Consider the following 25,995-nt stretch of genomic DNA (forward strand, 5'->3'; position numbering starts at 1 on the left):
TTGCCTTAAAATTTATTTATGAAATATTTAGAACCTATAATATAACACAAAAGTCAAATAACCGCAGTTCGATAACAAAATTACTAATAATAATGGCAAATAAGACAAATGTTCAAATGAATGTGTAAAACACGAACAGCAATGTCAAAATTACCTTGTCTCGGAGCTTACTGCTTTCGCCGCTTGGAGCGCTTGCATCTTAAAAATTATCGCGGATAATCTACATCCATGCTCGTTAAATGGCCAGTGCAGAATGAGCAACGCCAACGTGTAAACAGTGTCCTCATTTTTGCCCCAACTCATTGGCCCAACTAGTTGGCCAAACGTGTACAGGAGCCTTAATAGATATGATATGCTTACACCATAGACCTTATAAACTTGGTCTATGGTTCACACTCACGGCCATGTTATGACGTCACGTGGAGATCAAATAACGATTTGTGATATCGTATCCATGTGGAAGTGAAGAACTAACTTATCTTTATAGTTTGGTTTTCGCGTCGTGTATGTTTTAAAGTGTTGCAAATCTCATGTTTATATTGTGTTTGTGATTGATCTTTATCAAATTTTTTATACCTGTGGTGATTATTAACATTACTTACTGTCTATTAAAAATGACTCCCTGAAATATATTGTTCCATTTTTTGTTGTACAACCGGCAACCAAAGCAAATTATTTAATAAAGACATCATGTTTTCTGTTTTACATATAACAAAAATCTTTTAAAAATATGGGTTGAAGCTTGCAGACTTAAATATATATTTAATACCAAAAATAATTCTGTTCAAACTATATTCGTAATTAGCAACAAATGTTACTAAATGAAAAAAAAATTGGACCCACCCAACGATTAATAAAAGTCGTACAGTAAATTACTGTGAAACAATGTTAGCAGTAGCTTTATTTTTGCGAAATCGGGGAGAAACGAAACACGTCCTTTTATAAATATTTTATGTACAAATGAAGTCTAACAAATCATTTCCATTACACAATAAATAAATATATCTGACATGAACCTTCCAACACAAATAAAATATCAATATCTTTTGAGCAAGACTTGTTTAAAAATATTTCTACAATGTACATCGTAAAAACCAGTTCTGATTTATTTTAAAACTCTCCAAACCATAACGAATCATCTCCAGATCAAGAACGTACAAAAATTTACAAAAAATCTTACAAATTATACACATTGGGCTAGAAAATAAATAAATATCAGTTGGATTCATTAATATCACTCGGTTTCGAAACTTCCGATTGCACTATCACTCGCGGCGCCTCCTCGGTCGAGGCGTCCTCTTCCTCCGTCTCCACCTTCAGTTCTTCCAGTTGATTCGGCAAAGTCTCTGGCTCTATCAGTTCGTTTGAGACCGGGTCGTCTTTGCCGTCGTACAGTTCCGTTTCTGCAAAGAAAATTGGCATTTAACAATAAAACAAATTTGTTACTTCCGTGAACAAATAAAACTATGCGGTAAACCTCAGAGGCTCGCATTTCGTTGAGCGCATGTTTAGTGCCTTCAACATATCCTTTATCTTTTCAAATCAATTTTTTTATTGACAATATGATGCAACAGTATTAAAATATCGTGTTTGTGAAAAGGAGTTGCTATCGGTGTAAAAGTCATATTGAATGTAAAATTAATGAAAGAAATCAACTTTTAACAGCTGCCTTCCTGGGTATTTTTATTGTATGATGCAATTTCTATGTCGAGTCTGTGTAACATTCGGATGTAGGTGGCCAATGTAAACAATTTCGCAGAAATACATATTGAATAATAAATGAATAAACGAAATCGAATCTTACAGCTGCCTTTGTGGGTATTTTTAATATATGACCCAATTTTTATGTTGAACGTGTGTAACATTCGATTTATGTAAACAATGGTAGACAAGTCCGATTATTTTTAAAGAAATATGTATCTCAGTGATCATTACTCGAAGTCGTCGATTGAGAAGAAATTGAGAGTAACATACGGTCAGACGTAAGTGGTAAAAAAATTATGGACAGAACTTATTCTTATTTCTTTTAATCCCCTAAATAGGCATCTAACCTTATTTTTGTCATGTCACTGATTTGACTGCCAATTTTTTCTCTAAAAGTAGGGCCGAAACGAAGATATTCCCGAAAATTGGAGCTCGAGACGACTAAATCCGGCCACCAGCCACTGTGGAAATTTTGATTTTTTAGTCATTTTCGGAAATTTATATCTAGCTCTATACAGGGTGATTAACAACTTATCCAAAAAAATTTGGGAATAGATGCGGCACGAGAAATGGAGTCAATATTGTAAAAAAAGATTTTGTAAAATCCTTATAGTTACCGAGAAAAAAAATTATTGAAGTTGTACTACCTTCAAGCATTACATCGCTGGATAACTGTAGTCTCCAGCATCATTCACAATATGGGTGAAGAGTCACGTGGCCTCAGCGACTCCCAATACAATCGTCGTAGCGGTAGTGTTTACAATAGTTTTTTAGTATCTAGTTTGTGTCAAAAATGGCTTGCGTGTATAGCAACTCAGAGTTGATGGATATCGTTTTAATTTATGGTGAAGCAAGACAGCTAGCATCTGTATTATGGTGAAACGTTTGTGTTATAGTGAAGCAGGACTACATTTGTGTTAGCTCCTAGAACCCTGTATAACTTAAAGACCTGAACCAAATGACATTCTTACTACTCACCTCGTATTTTGGAAGAAAAAATAAAATTTTGTTTTGAACTTAAATCCATTGTTTGGCCTTCTACTTCAAAAACTACTGATCTAGGAATATTTTAAAAATAGTGATTCAGTTAAAACGTCCAGCCAATCCGAATTTAAGTTTGAAACAAAATTATTTTTTTTTTCCAAAATACGAGGTGAGTAGAGAAGAATGCCGTTTGGTTCAAGTCTGTAACGTATATAGAACCAAAGATATAAAATTCTGAAAGTGAAAATCGCCTTTTTTTAAATTTCAAAAAATTTCACTGTGGCCAGATTTGGTCGTATCGAGCTCAAATTTTCAGGATCACCTTCTCCGATCTACTTTCAGAGAAAATATCGGCAGCCAAATCGCTGACCCACACAGTCGAAAAGTAATGGATCTTTTTTTTGACGTAAGGCACGAATGCTTGAGATGTGGGCCAAAATAAGGTTAGATTCGTATTTAGCAGGTCAAAATACATAAGAATAAGCTTTGTCCTACATTTTTTTACCACCTCTGCGATTTTTAACCACAACAACTTAATTTTCATGACTTTCTCGAAGTTTTCTGGCCCTACCGGTCGCCATATTGTTTTTTTTTAAATGATCACAGCTTAATAAAATTTAGACAAGTATAGTTACCAAATGAGCCCAAAACGAAGTTTTTAGGTTGCTTCAATTTTTGGACAGAAAGGGCAGCCGTTTCTACAAAGAATGCTACACATGCAAATAATAATGTAAGTAATAACGATGTAGATAATAAAAAAATGTTTAAAACTATTTGCTAATCATCAGGTTAGTTTTTTGCTTCTACCTAGTATCAAATCTATCAAAATTTGAAATATTTTTTAAAATCATTCCAAATTTTTATTCAAAATATTTGTTACTACTTTCTTTAAAGCACTGTGTTTAGTTTGTGAATCTTTGTCGTTGACCTCTGAATATCGACTACATAATAACAATCCACCCGAAGTGATATGAAAACAGAACGTTAGACATACACAATACAAACGACGTATAAGTGTGTAACTTTATAAAGTAATTTATTTCAGTGTTTAGTGTCCGTATATTGTTAAATTTCCGTGTGATATTTAAAAACATATGTATATGATTCAAGAGAGATCGGTTTTAACTTTCATGCTGTGGCTACGAAATTGGATCGCACGGCAGTTTGAGGTTATGTTACCGCGTCCAGCAGCGAGGTATGAAAATTCCGAAAACAAGGTAAAAAATAATTCAATTCATGAGAAAATTCCCGCATAGTAGGTATAAACAAAAGAATATTGAAATGTAATAAATTTAAGTGTACTTACTAATAAAATCATTCTGTTCCTCCTTGGGCACCTGCACAGGCAAAACCGCATATCCGTAATCCTGCCCCGGCTCAGTTTTAACACTGACTTCCTCCTCACCGGCCACCGCCTCGATCCCCACGCACTCCGGCCCAACATCACGCGTCTTATTCTGCGGAATATGGAACTCCTCGATTTTCGTATCGTAATCCTCGGCTCCGTCGTCGGAAATCACGCCGGAAGCCTTCAAAATGTCCGCCAACACCGACGATTTACCGTTTTCCCTGCTAACCCTATCCACGGCCTCGCCGCCGTTCTCCAGAATTGCGGGGCAAGCGTCCTCACTCACCCCGACCTGAACTTTGGCGGTCGCGATTGCTTGGGAATTAGAATTGCTTTTAGAGAATGGCTGAGAAGCTCCGACCGTGTTCATTATGTAAAGAGGAGAAGACGATGCCGACATGGTCTTCCCCACTATCTTCCCGCCCAACGGTAACACCTTGATGCTACCCTTCGAATTCAACACCTGCAGCTGCGAAAAAGGGATCACTTTTTTCGTGGTGGGATTGGTTTTCACCGTAACAACTTTGTGCTTCACGGAATTCACCCCGGAATTGGTGGTGTTAGCGACTTGGATGTTCGTCGGGACCGAATTGCTGGTGACGATCTTGAACTTCTCAAAATTCTTGATGGAGACGTTTTTCACAAACGGTATCTGTAACGTCCTCTGCAGGATGCTGTTAGTCGGGATGGTCTGGGCATTGGAAACCACGATCAACTTCTGCCCCGAGTTGACGGTTTTCGTGACGGGTTTCTTGGCGGAGCACATCTTTATAGACTTTTGCATTTCGGTGCTCGGTCCGGGAGGCTGAGCCGACGTTTGCTTGATCGTGATGTTGGTGTTCGGCTTTATATTCGTGATCAGCTTGGGTCGCGGGGCTTGATTCTCGTTCGCGCACACCGGTATGTTGGGAACTTGTTCTGGCAGCTTTATGTTAGCGTTCACCTCCTCCTGGTCTAGAGGTTCCTCCTTGGGGGATTGCAGGCTGATGTTTTGGAGTACGTTCACTTTCTGGCTGATCAGAGGTTGTTGCGGAAGCGGGCAGATCGTGGTTTGATGTTGGACAGGTTGGGGGACCTGTTGCATGACCCGGTGCTGCTGTTGGATCAGTTCCAGCTGATCTTGGTCCGGTTTCTTGTGCAGGTCCTTCGTTTTTGTCTTCGACGACCGCTGTCTGAAATAAATTTTATTACAGAAACGCACAGTTAAAAAAATAGCTTCTTGTGTTAACAGACACTTTAATATGACGTGTTTTCAGTGTTTAGTGACAGTACGGTGTGTTTGTGTGTCTTCATTTTTAAATTCCAATAAAGACAGATGAGATTTGAAAACAATGCACGTTTATGTTCCAATTGGATCTACATACAAGGTTGTTTGAACATACACTAGCCTATTTAGCGGTGAGATATGAAAATGATGGAAAAAAAAGGTTAAAAAAATCAATTTTCATAAAGGAATTTAGAAAAACAAACTGCGACCCATTCAAAGTTATACCCTGCATTTTTAAAGAAAGAAGTTTCAAGTCTAGATATAAACCAATTAGAGTATTACATTAGTTTAGTTTTGCAAAATTTGCCATAAATTTATGGATAAAAAAAGACAAATAAAATGACGATTATTCCGGTATTCCGACGATACTCTCCAAAAAAATCCCTTTTTTACTTTGTTGTAGGCTTTATTATTCTATTTTCAACCTTTAATTCACACATTAAAACCTTTAGGGTTAAAGCCAAGCAGCAGTTACACGAAAACAGGCAAAAACGAACTTTTAATTTATTTTGTTCAAAAATCTTTCATATAAAAACAAAATTAACTTTATATTTACCAACTTTAGAATAACAAAGAGATTCGCTGCAAGTTCCCCTTCAGAAAGGATTTTTGATAAAGTTGTTAGGGCTTAAAGTAAAAAAACACCTACCTGTATAGCTGCTGTATTCTACAAACTTTTGGGGCCAAAAGGTGCTGCGCTAAACTACTGTTCTCCGGACAGAGCTTCCTCTTTTTACTGTCCTCCACCTTAGGCGGATCTGGAATTCGAAAAGATGAAGTTTTACTAGTTTCGGGCATCACACCGGTTAACTGTGCGACAGTTTGTCTTTTTCTCTCAGTATTTGAAGGTGACGGTAACTGTTTATTACTTTGGGATGCAACCTCGGCGGTCTCGTCAGCCAGCGCCGAGAAAGCAGTCTGTGGGGCAGTTCTAGGTAGGAGGGGTACTAGACGGCGGCCCTCTTGCGCCCAATCCTCCAGGGATTCGGTGTGACCGGTTACACTAAAAACTTACTAGTTAGTCCTAAGCTAAATGGTTGTCAATGAATTGGTTACTGATATGCAATTGTGTTTAACTTTTCATCACTGATGGCTCTCCTAACTTCTGCCTTGTGCCTTTCCTGAGTTATGTTCAAGGCGATGCCCGTTTCCTTCAGCAGTTTTCGCTTATCTGAGTTCAACGGCCCCTGTGCCCTTAGGGCGGAGACAAGGTGAGAGTAAGCCTCCAATTCTAAAAAGGGGACATTACTTTAAATGAAACACCAAGAGGTAAGTCGAACATACCCAGGTTTCTGAGATTTTGGACGGATTCTTCTTTTGTCATATCCAGAAGTAGGGGCCACATCTTAGTAATTTCAGATTTCAAAAAACCATATTTACCATGAAGATATCAAATGTTTTATTGAAATGACAGCGTCTTATTTTTTGAGGTTACGTTCACTTCGGAGCCAAACAGCAGCGATTAGTTTGATATGGTTCTCATAAATAAATCGACTTTAAACTTAACTGAATTTGTGGGCAGTTATGTTTCCACACAATTAATCATAATTAGCTAGAAAAATTGTGTAGCAATTAATATTCAATAAAAAATGAAAGGTTTGACAACCTGGCTTGACGGCGCCAACTAATTATTTGAATCGGAAAAAGGCTGCCAATAACAATGAACCAAATAAACTAAAGGTGGTTCTTGAAAAACCCTATCTTTATACAAAAGCGTGTGTATTATCCATTCACGCAACGTGGAGTAAATTTTGTTTGGAGTGAATAAATAGTAACTATACAAGGTATATAATGTGTAATTTCCGTATTCACATATGTATGAATTGTGTTTAAAAGGTCCGTTTAATATCTAGAATCTAAACAGTCTGAACGTGAAAGTAACTTTAATTATCGTGTTAAGTTTTATATCGTAATGTGCATGCGTTTGATTGTTGGGAACTATTTGGGATTGCTCTAGGAACAAAGCTATTGTCAAATTTGTTGTCAACTATCGAATCGAGATGAAAAGATGTTTTTACTTGTCAGATAACTAAAAACAAATTTTAAAAATATTGCTGTCTAAAATTGTAGTATAAATTTAACCAAGTGCAAAATTAATTTCCAACATTATATATTAAATGTTAGTAAAACTTTGGCATCTCTTTGAAAGATGGCGCTCCTACATCTTAACCTTCATTTTTAAAATTATTGTTTTGAAAAAGAAAAACTGTAAAATAAAAAGTTCTGGTACAAACTAGCCCAAAAAATGTTTTTAATCAAATTTTTCAATGTATGTCCTGATTTTATTTCAATATTTTTCAGTAATTACATAATATATTGAAGTATTTTATCAATTTCTAGGGACTTTAGGTGGAGCCAGCGCCATCTGATTGTTAGTAGAGCTAGTTCTTTGTACTTACAGTGATACTGATGCAGAGAAATCTGCATAGCTCTTTGATTTCTAATGTTAACGAGTGTTATCACCGTTTCTCCACAAGAAATAATTGGAAATCTATAAATTAATCAATAACTTTTATTTTAAAAATAATAGAACGATAATAAATGCTAGATGAATATAATATACATATATTAATTTTAATAGAACCTATACAGTAACATAAATACAAAACTTATTAACTAAAATTTAACAAATCATAGCACGTTAATCAGTATGCTGAATATTTTTTTTGTTGAATCACATTCCAGTATAATAAATTTGAAATAAATTCAAAGCAAGGCTGATATATCCCAGACTTTTATCAAACGGTCCTGCCCTACAGTCACAAGCCTCTTACCAGTCTCGTCTAAACTCATCGCTACAACACTGTGCTTAGCATCGTGGAAAGTCGCTAAAGAAGGTCTCCTAAAAACAAATTTCCAAGAATAACACAACAAAAACTGAAAACAACGCTTACTCTTTGTCTTTTAACGCCTGGTGGCACGGCTCGCAAACCCTAACGGCAAACTCGAAACCCATGGTCGGAATCGTAATCCTCCCCGTCGAACAACGTTCGCAAATAGCCTTGCCGCAGTGGCGGCAATGGTGCTGCCGCAATCCTAGCTGTCTTTGGTCCATCATGGCCCGGAGATTCCAGAAGAACGGTCGGCCGCAGAGTTGGCACAGGTCCGACTCCACCCACTCGGGCGTTTCCTGTCGTGGGTGGCTCATGTCCCAGAAAACGATGACGCCGTCCTCTCCCGCACTTACCAATTGTTTGGTGCTGTTTAAATAGTGGAGAGCGGACACCTACGACCAAAAAAGAAAACGAATTGCCAAACAAAAAAGTTAGCTTTCCGAAAACAACAAGACTTTTTTCCCGATGACGAAAAACACAATGCGATGTTTGTTTTTGCAGATTCTACTTTCCACAGCATTGAATATTATTTAAATTTAAATCATTTAGAATTAAATAAAGGGTTCAAACATTTTTCAAAAATTTCATAATAGAAAAATTACTTAATAAACGTTTTTCGAGGTCAATTTTTCAAATTGTAAGTAATTGGGTACTATTTTTATTAATGATTAATATTTTATTACAACACATCATAATCACAAACTAACCTACAAGTAATTGATATACAGTGAATGTAAACAAAATGCCCAGACCGCAGAACGAATTTACAAAACTGGTTTTACATTTTGCCAAGCACGAAATGCTGCAAGATTTGTAACACTCCCCATATTTATTTATTTTCCCTTTTTTGCATTATATGATTTAATATAAGAAGACAGAATTATCTTTCAACGATGTTTTCCAAGCATTCTAATCTGACAGTACAAATAAAAACCACAGTACCTTATTATGGTGTCCCTGCAACTCGTAAGCATTCCCTTGCTGCCCACCGATGTCCCACACGATGACGGTGTGGTCAAACGAGCCGCTAAAAAGCATTTGTCTCTCGCTATCCCAGGCTAACGAACGTATCGATCCCGAATGTCCCTTCAGAGTCGTAATAACGGTCGGACCATTATTGCCTAACTTCAACATCGTGATTTGACCCGAATAATCGCCCACAAAGGCATGTTTGGTTTGTGCATCGAATCTAGGATAACATTAAGAAAAACGCCAAAGATAAATCACGATTTGTCCGAATCACTTAGAACACCCCGTATATTAGTCAATTTAATTAGGTTGTGTTTAATAACTTATATAAACACTTTTCATTTGCCAAATAAATAATGTAAATAATGATGTCACATTACCCATTTGTAAACAAGGCCATATCCATAATGGCAAACAAATCATTTAAATACTTTATTGACAAGCAAAGCAATATGCAATAGTGGTCTCAACTGCTTTGTTTGCATTTTGTAAATGTTATTGTTATTACTTACCGTTACAAGAATAAAATTTTACAAACCATTATTAAAAACTCAAATATTTTTAAAAAGGATACTGTAGAGACGTACACCAAGCTTCAGCGTTATAAGTACCGAGATTTCGGCCAGTTTGGGTGCAATTATAAGAGAATACTTTGTCCCTACTAACGCTCAGCACCCATTCGCAGTTTATGGCAAATATAATTTCTGTGACGCGGGCCTGGTGCGCCAGGTACTCCCTTATAGGCATCATCCTATTAAAGTCTGACGCTAAAGAGAACTCGGACACCGTTCCATTCTCCTGACCGATAAACAGTTGCCTTGTCTCGACTGTGTAATATACAGAAGTAGTACCACTTGGCATGTACTGACAAATACTTGGCCAGTATTGGCCGGAGTCGCGCTTCAACCATACCCGCACAGTCCTGAAAATTTCCAGTTAGAAAGTGAATCACTGCAAATTTTAATACTTGCTTATCATCTGAAACGCTTATAATTCCTTCTTCGCCTGGTATAAGGACTGCCGCATTTATTTCATCACTACACCCGTCTAATTTTGAGAGCAAAACGGGTTTTTTCGTCGTACAAAACCGTTCATTTGATTGAGTCGCTGGTTTTATTTCCGCTGCCATTTTTTTCTGTTTTCTACTTTTGATTTGGCGATTTGACAGATATTCGTAGTTGGTTGTCGGCTTCGCTTGACGTTTTACCGCAGTGCCACCAACAGCAGCGAAAAAAATGCTCTTTCACATTATCCGTTTTTTTAACGGACCGGTGAAATTATCGGATACTGTAAAAACAAATTTGAGCATTCACACTTATCGGCGTCCGTAAAAAAAATGGTGCGGTACCAGTGCATCAACGAATGGGTTTCTACTTAATTGTCCGTCACCGGATTGTTTATTAAAAACACATGAAGGCTAATGGATTTGTTCACAATCAAACTTGTCCGTCTTTCTTACTTTATTCCGATAGGAAATTTATATGCAATTTGCTACAGTCGTTCAGTTCAGTTTTGTTCCTGTCAGTACAAATGTACTAAAATCAGTATAATTACTATTTTGCAGTACATCAGTACAATGATAGCGATTTTATATTAGATATTAAAAAGTTATAGTTCTTATTGTGTTTCTTTTTACATAGGAATCTGACGACTACTTACTACAATACTGTTCAACTAGATCTAAACTAATTTACCGAAACGTATGAATGGTTATACGTTGCGCGACCGGTAATTTCACTGGTCCGTCAGTTTACCGGTCCGTTAAAAAACCGTACGTTAAAAATTTCTCTTTTAAAACATAAGATGTGTTAAGACACATCTGTCAATTTATATTTCATCAATATTCACTCAAATATGTATTTAATATTCAGTTTGACTGCAAACTGAACTAGTGCCATTACTACGAAAAGAAAGTAGCCACTCTTACTGACACAATAGTTCTTTCAAAACACTTCATCTTCTTCTACATAGGACAAAATAAAATAAAGTTTAAAATACAGCGGTAAAAGTAATTTAGAACTTACCAGCATATTTTGCAGTTTAATATATAGCACAAAAGTATATATTACGATAATTCTCATATTAATCTATTAATTGAGGACTTGGATTTATATGACTCAGTTATTTTTTTAAAATAAACTATAAAAAAAATTGGCAAAGACGCAAATTACTAGGAGTAGGAACTTTTGATTTTGTGATGATAACCATAAAAATTTGACTTGGTTTTGGTTGTAATTTTTGGGTTTGTAAATAGCACAAGAAGAAAATTTATACAAGAAAAATGGATTTGTTAGGATCTATAATGAATTCAATGGATAAACCTCCTACACCAACAGAAAAAGAAAAGTTGTTGATAAAAAGTAAGTTGAATGTATTTTCGGAAACTTTATGAATCATTTGTTGTTGTCCAGAAAGAAAACAAGAAATAGAAAAGCGTCAGAACGAGGAGAAAGAAAAACTAAAACGGTTCAAGGAAAGAGTGGAGGCCAAACTTAAGTCGCATTTCAAGGACCCAAAAAATGTGATGTTAAAATTCGAACCCATGGATCAAATTTGCAGGAGTATTGTGTAAGTTGAATCATTAAAACGGTAAGCAGTCGAGGCATACTTCTAATTTTCTAGACACGAAGCAGCGGAATCGAATGGATTACTTTCATATGCGTTTGGTTGTGACGGTGTGGATAGGTACGTAAGAGTATACAATAAAAGTAACCCTCCCTGCGAAGATGAACTGGCTGCAAGAAGGAGAGGTGAACCGTGGAACGAACAAGTAAAGCAGCAGTTACTCGAGAAGGTACTTATTCAATCGGCAATTGCATTTAAACTCGTTATATAATAACTTTTTATCATAGAGGCAACAGGAAAAGCAAGAACAGGTGGAAACCGGTCGGAAGAAAAATAAAAAATTTACTCCGAACTCGAACTACAAGGATAAATATGCACATTTAATAGGACAAGATGCAGCGTTGGACGCGGCTAAAAAGACAGAGACCAATAAATCGTACGGGTTTGGTGAGTAATTTGTTGAATGTGTGCGGAAATTGTTTGGGCAATGCAATACTTTTCAGTTCCTAGCGAGAACAAGAAGGACATACGATCGATCGAGCAAACCATGGCGGATATCAGGGCCAAGAAAAGGCAGAAGCTGAGTAACGACAGTAACGTTCCTACAATCTGACAATATTTATTTAACTAGCGACTCTATTGGATATTGTAACGTGTGTTAAGTATTATGTATATATATTTATTAGGTTAACAATAATTTTAAATTTACTGAGCCCGCGAATTCTTTGTTTTGAAGGATTTGGTAACTGTTAAAATAAACTATATTTGAATGAACGGTTGGGTATTTATTTTTCGTAATTTCCAAATAATCTTCAAATTTCAATTTTTTTTGCAATTTTTATTAGCTAATACAAGGCGACATGGAAAACTGAGCACTGTAACAAAATATTTAATGGTACATTCTATAATCGACTCGTATTTTACAAAAACTCTGAGGAATACTTCGTTTTGGTGCTTCGGACTGCGGGAGAGACCCCCCTTGTTATGGCAGAGTATTCTTTCCGAAGTTTCGCAAGACTGGGACACTCGTACCCCACGGCGTCCTTGTATTTCTTCTGCGACACGTTTATAACTGTGTCGAGCAGGAAATCCGCATTTCTGACAACAAACTGCCTATGCTGAAAATAAATTTACACTTTATAGTCCAGGCGGTATCTGTTGTAAAAAGGGTATACTTGGGTAAAACGCATATGATCGGAGATTTTTGCTTTAACGGCTTCTAAATAACATCAGAAATGATCATTTTTCTATGTAAATAAAAAAAAAAACGTGAGCTTAATTGTTATTGCAAAAAAGTATAAAAAATTACAAAAAAATTAATTTTTTTTCTTGGATTTCTCGTCGATAACTTAGCAATTCATTTTAGACAAAAGTGGAAGAGGAAAAAAGTTTTGTAATTAAATTTTGATCAAGATATAGTTAGTTGCAATTCGAAAAAATATTTATTGTTAATGCAAAAATCGGAAAAATCATTTAAAAAATTGCAAAAAATGCTAGTTTATTTGTCAATTTTTTTCAGACACTTGAATAATACCTAGGATCTTCATACTTTTCCCAATTAAACTTCTTAGTGCATAGAATCATCACACCAAATTTCATCCAATTCGGTTCGATAGTTTTTACATAATAATTGTTTAATTTTTTTTTTTTTTTTAAATTAAAAAATTTTCAAAATCAAATTTCTAAAAATCTAAAGCCTTTGAATACTCGAAAATTTCACCACAAAAAGAAGAGCTCTCAAGCTTTAAAATGGTTTTTGAAAAATTCAAATTGGACGATTAGGTGAGCCGTGGTGATTGTTTAAACATATGCGCAATTTTCACGCTTATAAACAATTGCAATAATTAAATGTTTTTTCAAAATTTTTTTTATTTTAAAATATGGTTTGAAAGTACTCGGAAAGTACGAGTATTTAAAAAAAAAAACTGATGATCCGCCCATTACTTTCGGAGTTATAGCCCGTTAAAGTTAACCCTTATTTACAGTAAAACTATAAGGGCTGTTTTTTGAACTAATAGGTTTGTCACTCCGAGTACTTTCCAAATATAAATTTTCAAAATTTGCAATCACGGGCATCCCATTTAAAACGTCACTCAAAGATATTCAAGACCGCGTGAAATCAATGAGGTATCAGTGGTGGGGGGAGCAAACACAGCTACTCTGATCTGAATTCTCGAGTTCAAAACTGCGACGCTCGAAAAAATTTCACTTATCTCAGCTTCAAATGGACCAATTTCGATGATTTTTTTTTAAATCGATGTCTCGCAACTTAAAACATTCAATTATCATATTTTCAACTACCTTTTATTATTAATTATTGGACTTTTGACATGCCGATAAACAGTTACTTTAAAAAATGATTAATTTATTATGTTTATTTATTTACTATGTTAATATTCACGACCAAAATTTTTGCATGTTGCACCAGGTAATACTAGTAAGTTTGTTTAAATATTATAAAATTGTTTAAACAATAATTATTTAAATAAACAACTGAAAATTGGTATTAATTTTTAGTTGTACGATAAATTTCTAAAAATCTTTAAAAAAAAATAAATTGTGAATAATTACAAATTTAATTTTTTCGTGTACTTTTAAAATATTTATCTATAATTTATTTTTTATTTATATAAAAAAGTATAAGAATCTTTTGGATACTTCAATAAACAGTACACTTTTCATGATTTTTCAAATTTTAACTATTTATGGATTTCAATTTTTATTTAAATTTAATCTAATCTAATTCTTTTACAAGTTGGTGATTTTTCACATGCCTCATCAGTATTATCACAATCTATTTCGTCGTCCTGCAACTGCAAAATATCATTTTCTAACGACTGAAATCTGATTGTCGAGTTCACTTGCACTTTCTTTTGACGTCTTCTTCAAAATCGATTTCGAACTCGTCTACACCGTTTACACATTTGCCCTTGGCAATGGGTGCAATACTCAGAGCATTTCTGAACTCGAGAATTCAGATCGGAGTAGCTGTGTGTTTGCTCCCCCCCACCACTGATATTTCATAAAAAACAGCCCTTATACCCTTATAGTTTTGCAGTAAATAAGGGTTAACTTTAATGGACTATAACTCCGAAAATAATGGGCGGATCATCAGGTTTTTTTTTAAATACTCGTCTTTCCGAGTACTTTCAAACCATATTTTAAAATAAAAAAAAAATTTGAAAAAAACATTAAATTATTGCAATTGTTTATAAGCGTGAAAATTGCGAAAATGCTTAAACAATCACCACGGCTCATCTAATTGTCCGATTTGAATTTTTCAAAAACCGTTTTAAAGCTTGAGAGCTCTTCTTTTTGTGGTGAAATTTTCAAGTATTCAAAGGCTTCAGATTTTTAGAAATTTGATTTTTTAATTAAAAAAAAAAAATTAAACAATTTAGGTATTATGTAAAAACTATCGAACCGAATTGGATGAAATTTGGTGTCATGATTCTATGCACTAAGAAGTTTAATTGGAAGTATGAAAATCCTATATAGGTATTATTCAAATGTCCTCAATGTGTTCAAAATGTGTTCAAATGTCCTTAATGTGTTCAAATCCTTTATAGGTATTATTCAAATGTCTGAAAAAAATTGACAAATAAACTAGCCTTTTTTGCAATTTTTTAAATGATTTTTCCGATTTTTGCATTGACAATAATTATTTTTTCGAATTACAACTAACTCTATCTTGATCAAAATTTAATTACAAAACTTTTTTCCTCTTCCATTTTTGTCTAAAATGAATAGTTGCTAAGTTATCGACGAGAAATCCAAGAAAACAATGTTTTTTTTTGCAATTTTTATATACTTTTTTGCAATAACAATTAAGCCCACGTTTTTTTCTATTTGCATAGAAAAATTATCACTCCGATTATATGCGTTTTACCCAACACGAAACAGATACTGCCTGGACTATTACCACAAAACCAAAATAAACTATAAACGCTTACGTCTTGGTTCAACTCGTTTCTAAGCGAATTCTCGGTATGCCTGATCTGCGCTTCAAACACGTTGTACAACGTTTCGTCGATGGTGAATATCAATTCCGTAGTTTTCAACCGCATGCAGTCCTCCAACAACGTCAAGAACATCTTTGTGAAAGATAAAGTGCTTGCCGTAAGCTGTATCCAGGTATCACCTAAAACGTTTCGGTTATTTGGGGCGTCACTAAACGGTCCTTCGCTTACCGGTGATGTAAGAACTCAGCTCCAGGCCCATGTTAGAGTGTTCCTGGAGGCACCTCGCCACGGCCGATTTTGAGTGCAAATTCATGGGAATCCATTTGTCGTCGAGCGATCTCAGTTTAATAGAATCTATAAGCTTATCTCTGGCTTCTCTTAGGCCTCGGGTTAGAGGGGATCTTAGAGCGCCGTCTAACTGGTAGCATAAATCAACTCCGTACGTGCATAACTGAAGAATTAGTATAATTTATATTGAGATACAACAGGTTTTATATTTACCATCTTTTTACCCATGTAATACCGGGTGTTTCAGAATTGAAGTGACAAAAGCATAGGGGAGATTCCGCTCAGCAAAATATGTAAAAAAGTTCATATGAACATGGGTCCGCAAGTGCTTCGTTTCCGAGACATAGGGTGTTAATTTAAAAAAAAAATTGAGTTTTTAAAAAAACGCTTTAGCCAATTTAAATGAAATTTTTAAGGTGTATTAAAACTATTTTCAAACATCAACTGGACCAATTAGATTTGTTCCAGAATTTTCAGGGGTGTATCCTGCGAGCAAGTCGTTTTTTTTGTAGAAAAGAAAAAATAAAATAAATACGAAGCGAGACACTAAAAAGAGTCGAGAGACACAAATGTACTATTTTCAGTAGATTTATCTGAATATTACATAAAAACCGCAAAAACACTACAGGGTGATATTCTTTTCTACAAAGGGTACGCCCCTGAAAATTCTGGATCAAATCGAATTGGTCCAGTTGATGTATGACAATTGTTTTAATAAACCGTAAAAATTTCATTCAAATCGGCTAAAGCGTTTTTTTTTAAAACTCAATTTTTAGTGACAATAATTTTTTAATAGTACCAATTTTGGTTACATTCTTCAATTTTGACAATTGTTTTTATAGCGAATAGGTTATGTTCACAAAAACAATGGCAGAGGCGACATCTATAGCATTAATTTAAAATCACTCTCATAGGGCAACATTTGAAGACTACACCGCAAAAACGAAAGTCAATTTTTACGGTATAATAAGGAATTAGTACCAAAAAAATGTGTGTAAAAAGTAGAATCGAGTGGCTCAGGCTGCTTGATGTTATCGCTGATAGTCTAAAAGTTATTCACGAAACAAATAATCTGAGACCACTAGAAAAACTCTGAAAGTCGGTGCGAAATACAGCAAAAACTTTGTAGGTGTTTCTGCGCATTGTAAACAGTGCTTCAGGTGCAAAGCTTTCAAAATATTGGACAAAAATACCATTATTAGGGAATTTAATAGCATGTCGAGCAGAACTGGACTCGTATTCATGACTTCAATAGAGAACCGCAGGCCAAAAAAACTGAAAATGAAGCCAAATTTCGCGATTCGCTTTTGTTTCATTACATGGCATTAGTGGACGTCCCCTACAAACAATTCAGGAGTCCCTAACGAAAACTGGTAATGCGCCTAGATGAGGGGTAAATATAAGCACGTACATTGTGGAAAGCCTCCTGCCACATTTGGGGTCGTAAAAGATCATGTTAGCTCATTTAGCGGCAGGCAGAGCCACTACAGTCGATAAAATCTACAGTTGTGTATTTACCAGACAATCTTAACAATAAAAAAACGTACAATATATACAAGGACTTAAATCTTCCTGATGTTTCATATGAGTTTTATCGCAAAGTTTTTAACAATGAGTTCAACATTAAATTTGGACATCCACGCAGCGATGCCTACAGTATTTGTGATAAATATAATGCAGAAAAAACAGCATTGTTGAAGAATGAAGATGACATAAACACGCCAGAAAATGATGCGAAAATACTTCGAGAACTTAAAAAAAAGAAACGCCAAATTTGACGCGAATGTGTTACTTCTTCAAAATTTGTTCGGCCATCTTGGATCCGCCAGCTTGAATTTTGCAAAATTGACCTCGGATCCGTGATCAGCGACCCCGGAAACCCCCGTATACCAAATTTGCCGCGAACGTTATTCGTTGGAAATTTGTTCGGCCATCTTGGATCCGCCATCTTGAATTTTGCAAAATTGACATCGGATCCGTGGTCAGCGACCCCGAAAACCTTCGGACACCAAATTTGGCGCAAGAATTTAGATCAATGGAATTACGTGCTTTTCTTACTAAAACGACGATATGTCGCATGAAAAGTACAATTATTTTTTTTTGTGTGACCATTGACATAAATTTTGTTTTAAAATTTAAATTACCTATATGATTTCCGACTTTAGCTTTAAACTTTAACATTCATTTTCTAGCAAATGAAACAAAAGTGACTTTCATCGATTTTGCCGTATGGTCTTCGTTTGGTTTTGTATTTGATTATTTTTACATTTTCTTGGCAGTATTGTTAAATTATCTTAAAAAAAAATAAGTGTCAATGATAACATAATATAATAATGTTACCATATGCCCAATTTTAAACAAATACAACTATTAAAGGTTTTGAGGGAGATAGTTTTCATAATTCAAACTGTGATATAAAATACTATAAAAAAAAAAAAAAACAATATAAAATGGAATCTCTTAGATGTTTAATTTCCCGAATTATGGTTAGCGGTTTGTTTTATCAATTATTTATATTCTAAAAGTTGGTCCGGCCCGAAGAATGAACAATCTGGCAGATTTAATGTGAAAAAATGTGTGCCTCAAACAAGGCGAATTGTGATTTCCTCTACAGTTTTTACTGGGTCAACAATTGGTAAAGCTAAACGTAGCACAATGTAAGAAATAAATGCAAATATAAAAAAAATTACCCTTTCGCACTGCGTTCTAACCATAACCACGCATTCCGTTATGGTGGAGAGAGACGTTTGGGGCATAAACACCTGCTTAGCGAAGTGAGTGGTGAAGAGCGACAGCTCCCCGCTAGCCCATACAACGTAAGCTGCAAATAAAAAGAAAATGTAGCATTAAACCAAGCTTTAACTAAAAGTGTAACTCAGTGGAATTAATATTACGTTTACGTAAAAGCTGGCATATTCTTACCTGACGCGCAACTAGGGGAATCCGGGAATGCCCTCAGGAACTCATCCGACATATGACACATGTTAGTGAACACCACGCTGGACAAGTGTCTCACGTACATGGTGGTGGAGCCCTCTCTCTTGACCCGCTTACACTGCGTCTTCAACATGCTGCTACACAATTTGAGGAACAAGTCGCAGGACTAGAAAATACACGTTTAAGAAGTGTACGTCTAAGTAATCGTAAAACAAACTTGAGTGGATCGTCCTAGTTGGTTGAGAAGTCGTACGGCTCTCCTAGCGGCTCTCAGACCGCCTTGCAAGGATTTATCAGGGTTTACTTCCAGCTCCTTCATCAGGACTTCCGTCAAGTTGTTTTGCCTCTGTTCAACCTAACGGATAAAAAGTTATACGCTAAGTTACTTGCATTTTTACATTTTCGTTACTTTGCGTTGGATGTCGATCACAACTTGATCCGGTTGAGTGTTTGTAGCAACGAATTGGCTGATGTAGTCCTTGGCTTTCTGTAGAAACGTAAGGGCGTCTTCGAAATGTCTCTGAGCTACGCAAACATCCAATTCTTCCGGAATGTCCATGAACCATTCGGGATGTATCGTCCCTGAATCCTCTTCCGCATCATCGAAAGCTAAAATAAATTTGATATATCTATCTTGTGGGACGAATGTTCGGAAAATATTTGTTACGATTTAGACTTGGAGATTCCATAGACAACGAACGAGAGGGGGACTTTTCCACGATAGACTCCCTCTTTTGCTGCTCCTGCGCCAATCTTGTCTTTTTAGCTTGGTCAAACTTGTCCAACCATTCTTTCTACAATGTAGTATTGACGGAATATATAAATTTTTTATTTACTGGAATTACCTTGTTTGAATTCGACGAACATTGAAAAACTCGAGTGTCCGGGAATATCAGAAGTTTGAAGGCATGTTTTACATTCCCCAAGTCTCTAACATTGACCACAGCTAAACTACTGAGATCGTACATCACTTCGTAAACATATTTCATCAAACCACGACTGAAAAGTCATGATTCTATTGGAGGAAATACAATAATTTTAACTATACAGAGTGTATCTTTGAATGGGTATTAAATCTATACAAACACGATATTTAACCTTCAGAAACACATACCATAAGTTTATTTTCTCAAATGTCGCCATAAACACGGATTTTTATTGGAAATTTGCATATCTACTGAATATGTTAACATAACCTCAAAAAACAAATTATAACTCAATTATTTAATTTAAAAAATATGTTTCAGATTAACTGAACCCCATTTAAAGTACACACCTACCTGTTTGGATTTCTAGTCGTAATCATAAATCCATCCGTAAATAAGTACACATGAACGGTTTTTAAGGCCGTGTTTTCCGTCGGGTCAATTTCCAGCAGATCTCCTTCATATAAAAATGTGCGACCAGGCACTTCTAACAATTCCTAAAAGATTTACATTGTACAACTTTTTGAATCCGCCAGATATCACCCGTTACCTTGCATCCTTCCACTTTTTCTAAAATGCCAGCTATTTTTTGTTTATTCTCTTCCTCTATATCTTTCTCACCCACTTTATTTTCCCTTTCAATATTTATAGGGGCGCTGTCCTCTAAAATCGAGGTGGTAGATAAGGCACCGAGCAAAGATTTTTGTTCCGAAAGCAGGTGTGATAATTGATACATTTCACTTTCAAGATCTATGCTACTAGTTAAGAAAACAGTTTGAAAAAAAGTGTAGAGTTTATGAGAGTTAAATAAGGATACGTGATATTTCTTTAGCAGTGTCTATAAACTGCACGTAGTTTTGGTAGACATTTCGTTTAAGGTTATTGCTGGTTTCCTCTGATAGAGCCTGTATTTTCTTTCGGAGATTTTGCAGTTCTGATCCGCCCACATAACTTTGAGATAAGTCCCTTACATCTGCAATATTTATTTGTCATAACGTGTAAAATAAAAAAAAATACACCTACATTTATCAGGCGCGAAATCTTTGGAACTCAAGAGTTGGAAGCTTGGTTCTTTAGTTACTTCCATCGCCTTATCATTCAATCAAGAATTTTTATTTTTTATTTCAAAATTATTATATTCAAGAATCTATTTACTAAAATGTCAAAGTTGTCAAATATTATAAAGATTATTAACCTATAAAAATAGCTGTCAAAATTACATGTGACAAAACTTGGAATAAACATTTAGAAGAATAAAACAATATAATCTATTCGCTGAACGTTGTAAATTCTAAGGGCCCGTTCACATGGTACAGGATACAGAATTTGTGTGAGACCACTCAAATAAACAGAAGTATTTCCGTTTCATTCTAAATTTGTGATATTTTTTTACTGACAAATTTTAAATTCATTATAAAATATTTGTTGGTAATTTTCAAACAAAACCGGTTACTAACACTAGTTTGAACACTAGTTATTCTTGGTGACTACCATCATATTATTTATAAATAAAACGAGAAACTACTTAAATAAATTATTTTATTCTGTACAAAATATAAAACTAATTTAATTTGCCTAATTCAATTTTTTTCTGTATCAACTTCACCGAGTGATACAGGAAGGTGTCGAGAAGTCCAGCGACAGTGTACACTCCACCGATAATAGCACACACGTTTGTAAGGAAATGTCCAATAGATCTCTCACTTTCTGCATATTTCACCATCAACGGAGACAATTCGTATTGGAAAAATATACCAGGCATCCCCGATTCTCCACTCAACATCGACACTGTTTTTTGATGCTTCGTTACTGAAAACTGATTCGAGTTTATAATAGTTCCATCTTTCTTCACATATGTGGTTGGCACTATTTTCAAATAGTATTGGAACATGGTTGAACCTGAAAATTATAAAAAAAATTGTACATCACCACGTGAATGTATACTATATATACATATTACGATAATTATTGCAACATTCCGACATTTGTCAACTCGATCCTACGTCGTGTCTATCAAAACGCTCTTGTGACTTGTATTCGTAATATGTAACTCACACATGTCTAAAAAGTGTAATTCACAAAATAAATTTCGGTTTTGAAAAGTTTTTACTGAAAATTCGACGATTTAGAGTGCACATACTCCGGTGTTCACAAAAAATTCTCCGTGTACTTAAATAGTGACCGTTCTTGACCCCTTTGAGGTTATCTAAGGTACACATCATTCTTTAGACAAAATGCCTGTTCCCAGTGGTGTGTACCAACAACAAGGTCCCTCGTGCATGGACAGGATGAAGATGGGCTTTTTCCTAGGATTCTGCGTGGGTATGGCCAGTGGAGCACTGTTCGGTGGATTCTCAGCACTGCGGTACGTAATTTAACTATCTTTCGATAATTATATTAATTTTACGTTTTCTCCCCTGACGTCTGATTGAAAGAATAGACCATGATTCTTTTTCTTTTCAGGGGTGGTTTGAGAGGGAAGGAGCTAGTGAACACGGTGGGCAAAGTCATGTTACAGGGTGGAGGTTCCTTTGGCACATTTTTGGCCATCGGATCAGGTCTGAGATGTTGATCCGCACAATCTCGTGCAATCGTACTGAACAAGATACTTTAATTACCTGTCTTGATCTAGTTTTAGTGTAAAATATGTTACTCGTTTCTTCACTATTTCGGAAATAAATTTTTAGTACATAAAAGTTCGTTCATTTATCGAGTTTGTTAAAAGTAGTTTTCGGGTTAGCTAAGATTCAGAGGTATTGCAAGAAATACACAGGGTGTCTGCAGTATAAGTGCCGCATGGTTAATATGTGATGGTATAGATCAAAATAAACAAAAAATGTTTACAACGTGAATCCTAAGCGTCAACCATTTAAAAAATATATATATTACGTGTAATTTTGAGCTCACTTAAAGCTCCTGAAATAAAGGATCTTCTGTATGTTATCAGTACGGACGATATTTAATTGTGATTATTTTCCTGTCGTTTTTATTGTTTCCCAAACTATGCTCTCTCCGCAAATTGTTGATCGGTAGTAGTTGAGATTAAATTAATTACCGCTTAATTACAAGATTTTTAAAGTCAAATTTCAGTTATTTAATAAAATGTATTTGTTACCAATCTGTGTCAATGGCCTCTCAGATTGAGGCTAGTTTAAGAGAACTATACAATATCATTCAATCCACCTGATAAGACATGACAAGGAGTTAGGCGGACAAAAAACAAACGACCAAATGTTAATTTGGCAAAATTAGCTAGGCTGAATATGTCTCTGTTTTAGTTTATTATTATTTATATTTTAGTTTTCAGTTTATCAAACTAATGGAGCATCTTGTGTTGTGTAAGTGTATAACCCTATAAAACTATATTTAAATGTTTTGTGATGGTACTGTGTGTTTATGTGTCTTCATTGTTAAATTTTCGCGTGATATATCAGCAGGGTGTGAAAATTACTAAAATAGGATTCAAAAAAAATTTCAGTATTCACAACGGTATTTTAAAAAACAGACTTTCTACATGAATTTCTAAAGATAGTCTCCGTAAAATTGTGACCCTCTTTCAGTGCTATTTCCTGTATATAAAATTTTAAATTAACTCAAATTTCAGATTAAAAAAATGTTCAGAAAATGCTAATGGTTTTTAAAACAATATACACATTTTTTTGTTACAAAATTAAACAAATGATTTAATCTACCAACTCGACAATTACACTTTCAACAAAATATCACATTTCGTTTAGCTTTGAACATTACTATTCGTAGAGTTTCAGTCGATTTAATGAAATATGTGGGTGACCCATTAAGAATGGAGACACTAGCGTACAAAAGTTGTTTATGGACCGATTTGAACCGGTTTTTTTTTAAGATAGATCTCCAAAAGCTCTATCTTGATGCAAAATTTGAAGACGAAATTTTGATTTTCAAGGCCTACTACAAACTTTTTTTTTAAGTGAAAAATAGTAAAATTGTGTTAGCGATTTTTTTATAAAAAATCTGACTCCACCACTGGATTTAGGAACCCCTCAAATGCATTTGTACCAATTTTTGCGAAAAAAAGCTTGCCCCTAAAAAAGTTATGACAATATCGGCATCACCAGTGTTTGCCGTTATTGGTGAACCTATTCTTTTATAAAAACCGACTGAACCCAAAGGGAAACAAAATTAAATAACAAACATTGGTTTAATAATTATTAATAAGAACCATAAAAACCAGTATACATAAAATAAACAACAAGTTCGTCAAATTATTATTATTACGAGATATCCAGAAAATAACGTTGCTTAAAAATAATATGAACAAAATTTGGTTAGCTGTGAAAAATAGAAGTTAAGACAACAAATGTCAAACTTCGCAAGTAGTGGCACATTGTAATATTTTTTGTGCATGGTTAAATAAGTTCCATAATTCTTTGGGATGGCTCAAAGTTTAACTTTACATGTGAAAATTGAAATAGTACGCCTTTCTGGAGAAAATGATCAGACGGCAAGAGAACTAGTTTTTTCCGATTTAATGCCCTTTTGGAGTAGATAGGTATTATTTATCATTAAGNTAGTAAACCAGTGTTTGTTAATTAATTTTTGTTTCCCTTTGGGTTCTATATCGGTGAACCTATTATAAAATAATAGGTTCACCGATAATGGCAAACACTGGTGATGCCGATATTGTCATAACTTTTTTAGGGACAAACTTTTTTCGCAAAAATTGGTACAAATGCATTTGAGGGGTTCCTAAATCCAGTGGTGTAGTCAGATTTTTTATAAAAAAATCGCTAACAAAATTTTGCTATTTTTCACTTAAAAAAAAATTCGTAGTAGGATTGAAAATCAAAATTTAGTCTTCAAATTTTGCATCAAGGTAGAGCTTTTGGAGATCTATCTTTAAAAAAAAACCCTGTTCAAATCGGTCCATAAACAACTTTTGTACGCGAGTGTTTCCATTCTTAATGGGTCACCCTGTAGATTTGTTTATACAATGAAATTATTTTTATTGCTTTCTACTGACATAAATATACTTTATCACTTTTTATACATTCTCTTAGAATTAATTTTTGCTTCTCGAATGAGATTTCAACACTCTTATTTACGGTATCATTTAACTTTGTACATACCCTCTGTCGCAAGGCCTACAGTATCCTTCAACGGATTGTGAGTCCGACTGTCGATGCTAGTCCCAAATGATAAGTGCCGGATTGTGTGCGTCGTATTAAACTCGCCGGAAGAAAACGGTTGTACATCGTGCACATGTACGTGGCTAACACTAAAGCTTTTCCCGGGGGCTATGTGGAAACTACCGCTAACTCTGTTAACTATTAGGCTACCGTATATCTGGCAACCTTGCGTGAAAGCCGTTTTCAGCTTCTCGCTGATTTTTTCTTCCTGGCACTGAGATATATTTTCTAAATTCTCCAGTGCCCACCTTCGTTCCCTGTAAGCTTCTCTTACGTCGTCGCACGTATTGCAACATTTACTGGGGTCGAGTGCAGCACCGTAACAACTGCCGCACTCCGTTTTGTTTTGAACGGCAACCTAAAAGACCCGTTATATCAATAATTGTTTGAGTAATGTTATTATATTACTTACATCCGTGTCATTCTTGCTTTTAATAGTAATATCCTCTTTTTTTGGGTCCTCGATAGGTTTACCTTGAAGATCTAACCTCCTCTTGTAAATATTGTGATCTATTTGAAGATGCTGTTCACCCGAGGAGTCCATTGCATCTAAAGCTAAAACTAAGTATACAATAATTACACCAACAAACAAAAATATTTATTTTAGTAACTTACAATCACAAGAAATCTTTGGAATTGTAAAATCCAAATTAATTTGAATGTTTGGACTCCTTGATGTATCGACAAAAAGTTCTTCTGTAACATTTGCTGTGAGATAGTTGACTAATTCAGTCCAAAACAGTAAACCCATAATGATAAAACTAATAATAGTAACTAAAAAAAACATGATAAGTTAAAGAATTAGCAGTTATTTTAGGTACATACTAGTTCCGCCCCCATATGTCTGTATTCTAACATCTTCTAGTGTTTTAGGGTAGGCATCAAATCGTCTAAGTTTTTTAAAAAATTCGAACATGTCTACACCTTTTTTTAAATCTACACCTGCTTTGTGACGTTGAAATGTTGACAAATTATCAAGAATTAGGTTAAATTTTCTAGATTCTGCATCTTCTTCCAAAAAATCGTTTTAGACTACTTATTACAAA

General features: G+C 35.0%; 6 protein-coding genes across 7 annotated transcripts; 2 read left to right on the top strand and 4 right to left on the bottom strand.

Moving 5' to 3' along the window:
• Positions 1-1,009: 1,009 nt before the first annotated feature.
• LOC108904520 (BRCA2-interacting transcriptional repressor EMSY) lies at positions 1,010-6,914 on the bottom strand. 2 transcript variants are annotated; one of them, XM_018707113.1, is made up of 6 exons: positions 6,588-6,914; positions 6,360-6,534; positions 6,173-6,306; positions 5,953-6,061; positions 3,995-5,208; positions 1,010-1,403 (listed from the first exon to the last, which is right to left on the bottom strand). In XM_018707113.1, the coding sequence occupies exons 1-6, from the start codon at positions 6,646-6,648 to the stop codon at positions 1,216-1,218; spliced, it is 1,881 nt and encodes a 626-aa protein (XP_018562629.1). In that variant the 5' UTR covers positions 6,649-6,914; the 3' UTR covers positions 1,010-1,215. The 2 variants fall into 2 exon arrangements, with proteins under 2 accessions (XP_018562629.1, XP_018562628.1); XM_018707112.1 differs by having other exon boundaries at positions 5,953-6,306.
• Positions 6,915-7,852: 938 nt separating this feature from the next.
• On the bottom strand, positions 7,853-10,235 carry LOC108904517 (WD repeat and FYVE domain-containing protein 2). The gene is made up of 5 exons (XM_018707106.1): positions 10,078-10,235; positions 9,681-10,028; positions 9,080-9,326; positions 8,198-8,529; positions 7,853-8,145 (listed from the first exon to the last, which is right to left on the bottom strand). Exons 1-5 carry the CDS (start codon positions 10,233-10,235, stop codon positions 8,010-8,012), a joined length of 1,221 nt encoding a protein of 406 aa, XP_018562622.1. The 3' UTR covers positions 7,853-8,009.
• A 954-nt stretch (positions 10,236-11,189) lies between these two features.
• LOC108904536 (sperm-associated antigen 7) lies at positions 11,190-12,445 on the top strand. Its single transcript, XM_018707133.1, has 5 exons — positions 11,190-11,466; positions 11,518-11,674; positions 11,729-11,900; positions 11,959-12,118; positions 12,175-12,445. The coding sequence occupies exons 1-5, from the start codon at positions 11,388-11,390 to the stop codon at positions 12,282-12,284; spliced, it is 678 nt and encodes a 225-aa protein (XP_018562649.1). The 5' UTR covers positions 11,190-11,387; the 3' UTR covers positions 12,285-12,445.
• A 22-nt stretch (positions 12,446-12,467) lies between these two features.
• LOC108904537 (exocyst complex component 8) lies at positions 12,468-20,951 on the bottom strand. The gene is made up of 13 exons (XM_018707134.2): positions 20,808-20,951; positions 20,602-20,757; positions 20,335-20,534; positions 20,139-20,281; positions 19,704-19,857; positions 19,526-19,652; positions 19,268-19,467; positions 19,076-19,213; positions 18,844-19,024; positions 18,612-18,742; positions 15,862-16,084; positions 15,625-15,812; positions 12,468-12,789 (listed from the first exon to the last, which is right to left on the bottom strand). The coding sequence occupies exons 1-13, from the start codon at positions 20,869-20,871 to the stop codon at positions 12,592-12,594; spliced, it is 2,103 nt and encodes a 700-aa protein (XP_018562650.1). The 5' UTR covers positions 20,872-20,951; the 3' UTR covers positions 12,468-12,591.
• Positions 20,952-21,306: 355 nt separating this feature from the next.
• LOC108904512 (endoplasmic reticulum-Golgi intermediate compartment protein 3) lies at positions 21,307-25,916 on the bottom strand. Its single transcript, XM_018707101.1, has 5 exons — positions 25,775-25,916; positions 25,565-25,723; positions 25,362-25,510; positions 24,890-25,307; positions 21,307-21,683 (listed from the first exon to the last, which is right to left on the bottom strand). The coding sequence occupies exons 1-5, from the start codon at positions 25,863-25,865 to the stop codon at positions 21,346-21,348; spliced, it is 1,155 nt and encodes a 384-aa protein (XP_018562617.1). The 5' UTR covers positions 25,866-25,916; the 3' UTR covers positions 21,307-21,345.
• Positions 21,793-22,480, top strand: LOC108904513 (reactive oxygen species modulator 1). The gene is made up of 2 exons (XM_018707102.1): positions 21,793-22,149; positions 22,248-22,480. The coding sequence occupies exons 1-2, from the start codon at positions 22,019-22,021 to the stop codon at positions 22,354-22,356; spliced, it is 240 nt and encodes a 79-aa protein (XP_018562618.1). The 5' UTR covers positions 21,793-22,018; the 3' UTR covers positions 22,357-22,480.
• Positions 25,917-25,995: the final 79 nt, after the last annotated feature.

Source organism: Anoplophora glabripennis, unplaced genomic scaffold (genome assembly GCF_000390285.2).
Source record: "Anoplophora glabripennis isolate ALB-LARVAE unplaced genomic scaffold, Agla_2.0 scaffold112, whole genome shotgun sequence".
NCBI lineage: Eukaryota > Metazoa > Arthropoda > Insecta > Coleoptera > Cerambycidae > Anoplophora > Anoplophora glabripennis.